Consider the following 2,990-nt stretch of genomic DNA (forward strand, 5'->3'; position numbering starts at 1 on the left):
CCCCGGCATCATTTCTACTCCCTACTTACGTGCCCATCATTTTCATAGAGATAAGATTATTGGTGTAGGACACTCCCAAATTAAGGGAAATCTCCTTGACATAGAGGAGTTTGATATGGGATATGTATCCTTTCAACAACTTGAGTCCATTTAGTTGTTGAAGAGGAGGCATAGTCTGTTGGTTTAAAGCACATTTATAGAACAGTTGATGTTGGACATTCATTGGACCTCATTAAGAGGTCATAGATAATTATTAGATGGAAAATTAAAGAAGAAATTGTTAGATGTTGACATTACAGTCAAACTTTCGCTTGACTTTTTCTGCTTCCCTTCTTTATTAGCTAGAAGTTTTTATGCTAGATGGTGCAGTGCAGCATGAGTTTGAGTTTGATATTATGTTTGATGCAGGCATATGCACGGGAGATTGATGAACACAAAAGGACCCTACTCCTTGTAAACAAGGCTGATCTTTTACCTTTTTCAGTCAGGTAACCACACTAGCAGGTCTCTGTTGATGTTACTTGATTCTACCCTTCTGCAATCTCTTAAAGTTTCGAGTTACTGGCTTCACCCACAGGCAGAAATGGGCAGATTATTTTCGCTATCTCGGGATTCTTTATCTATTCTGGTCAGCCAAGGCTGCTACTGCAGTTCTTGAGGGGAAAATACTTCAGGGCCCCTGGGATGAACAAGCTACCCTGCAAGAGATGGATGACCCTGATACAAAAATTTATGGAAGGGATGAGCTTTTGGCCCGTTTACAGTGTGAGGCAGAAACAATAGTCAGAATCAGGAGCAAATCAGTCTCCAGTGGCTCAGGCCCATCTAATTTTCAGTCTTCTGGCAGAAATGTTGCAGGCAATTCAGCTCCCACGCATGTGGTAGTGGGTTTTGTTGGGTATCCGAATGTGGGTAAAAGCTCCACAATCAATGCCTTGGTGGGCCAGAAGCGAACAGGAGTCACCTCTACTCCGGGGAAGACAAAGCATTTCCAAACACTCATAATGTCTGAGAAGTTGACCTTATGTGATTGCCCAGGATTAGTTTTCCCTTCCTTTTCAAGCTCAAGATATGAAATGATTGCTTCAGGGGTGTTGCCAATTGATCGAATGACAGAGCACAGGGAGGCTGTGCAGGTTGTAGCAAACCGAGTTCCAAGGCGTGTCATCGAGGATGTCTACAAAATAAACCTGCCAAAACCTAAGCCATACGAGTCTCAGTCCCGGCCTCCTTTGGCATCAGAATTATTGAGGACATATTGTGCTTCTCGAGGGTATGTAGCATCCAGTGGATTGCCTGATGAAACCAGAGCTGCCCGTCAAATTCTGAAGGATTACATCGATGGGAAGCTAACTCACCATGAGATTCCCCCGGGAATATCTGATAAGGAAGGAAGCAATCAAGATGATGCGGGGCCCAGCTTGTCCGAAACACACCAGTCAGATTCATCTGATACTGAAAACCCAGCTGAAAATGATGGCAAAAATACACCTGCCCTTGAGCATGTGCTGGATGATCTTAATTCATTTGACATGGCCAATGGACTTGCTCACAAGAAGGTTACCGTTAAGAAGCCAAGTGCCTCAGCCTCAGCCTCGCACAAGCATCACAAGAAGCCTCAGAAGAAAAAGGATCGATCATGGAGGATTGAAAATGATGGTGGTGATGGAATGCCGGTTGTAAGAGTCTTCCAGAAATCGGTGAACACAGGTCCTCTCAAGACTGGGTAAGGCAACAAATAAGCGCAGGTATTTATATTACCTTCCTCCCTTATCATTCTTGTCTCTCCTGTCGTTGCTGCATATTTATGGTCGACGGCTTGACGCCTAGAGGTCAGCTCTGTGACCGAGGGGCAAGGAAAAGGAAAGAGTAGCTTGAGCACCAGTGTTATCGAAGTCTGTAGAGCTCCTGCGCGTCTGCAAAAAGCGATAGAATGATTATATTTCTATGATGGGAATTGGTCGTAAAATATTTTGTAATTTTGTACCCAGCCTCTTATGCATGGAAAAAAAAAAAAAACTATTTTAAGCAGCTAGATTCTGAAGACTAATTGATGGATTTTTTTTATTTATTTTAGCTTTTGACTCAAGAACTCCACAATATTTTTGTTTTATTCATCAAAAAGAGGTATTATTAGAACGCATCTTTCACAGTGTTTGATTTATCTAAAGGAAATAATTCTTTCATTAATTCTTTTTTATACATAGCAAGCACACGTATTCAGTTGTTTATTGTAGTGTAGAATAGTTAAAAATCCAAGCGAACTAAACCCTAATACTAAATACAGAAACTTTCCAAAATCTCAAGTTCTCAATGACTTTCCAGTTTTTTTATTCATGAAAGCCTTCCCCCTGCGTTCTGCCCCGTGTTAATGGGTGGGTTTGGCCTAAGCTTCAATTCTTCATAACTGCATAATGCAACTAGGCCATGGTAGACCCATGACTGGATTTTTGATCTAATGACGAAGGGCTAAGACAGAGCCTAGTGGTTTGAAGACTCCAGTCTCCGAGGACAAAGATGAGGCTGGAAACAAATTATGTAGATCATGTACTATTATTAACATTAACGTTATTAGTTATTAATTTTTTATTAAAAAGAACTAAAAGAGAAGGATAAGTTATTATAATCGAAGAGACATTTTACTATTCAATTGTGAAATGACAATTATCCTTGACTCAAAAAACTTTGAGCTAGAAATTAGGGATAAAATTGTCTTTTTATAATTACAAAATTATCTTTTACAAATTATATAAGATTAAAATGATTTTTTTGTCTTTTATTGCACATTAAATAAAAAAATTAAAGAGAAAAAAAAGTTATTATAGTTCAAGAAACACTTCATTATTAATTGGAATTATGATAAAATTGCCCTTGACTTAAAAAACCTTTGGGCTAGATATTAGGGGCAAAGTCATCTTTTTATAATTACATAGTTGTCTTCAGCAAATTATATAGGGTTAGAATGTTATTTCTTTTTTATTGTAAAGTAA

General features: G+C 39.0%; 1 protein-coding gene across 1 annotated transcript in view; it reads left to right on the top strand.

Moving 5' to 3' along the window:
* LOC105117231 (P-loop containing nucleoside triphosphate hydrolases superfamily protein) overlaps positions 1-2,113 on the top strand; it is a 5,740-nt gene extending 3,627 nt beyond the window's left edge. Inside the window, exons 6-7 of the mRNA XM_011014816.1 lie at positions 409-488; positions 578-2,113. Coding sequence (XP_011013118.1) covers positions 409-488; positions 578-1,730 — 1,233 coding nt within the window. The 3' untranslated portion in view covers positions 1,731-2,113. The remainder of the gene's footprint in view (positions 1-408; positions 489-577) is intronic.
* The last annotated feature ends 877 nt before the right edge of the window (positions 2,114-2,990 follow it).

The sequence above is a fragment of the Populus euphratica genome, unplaced genomic scaffold (genome assembly GCF_000495115.2).
Source record: "Populus euphratica unplaced genomic scaffold, PopEup_1.0 scaffold1235.1, whole genome shotgun sequence".
NCBI classification, from domain to species: domain Eukaryota; kingdom Viridiplantae; phylum Streptophyta; class Magnoliopsida; order Malpighiales; family Salicaceae; genus Populus; species Populus euphratica.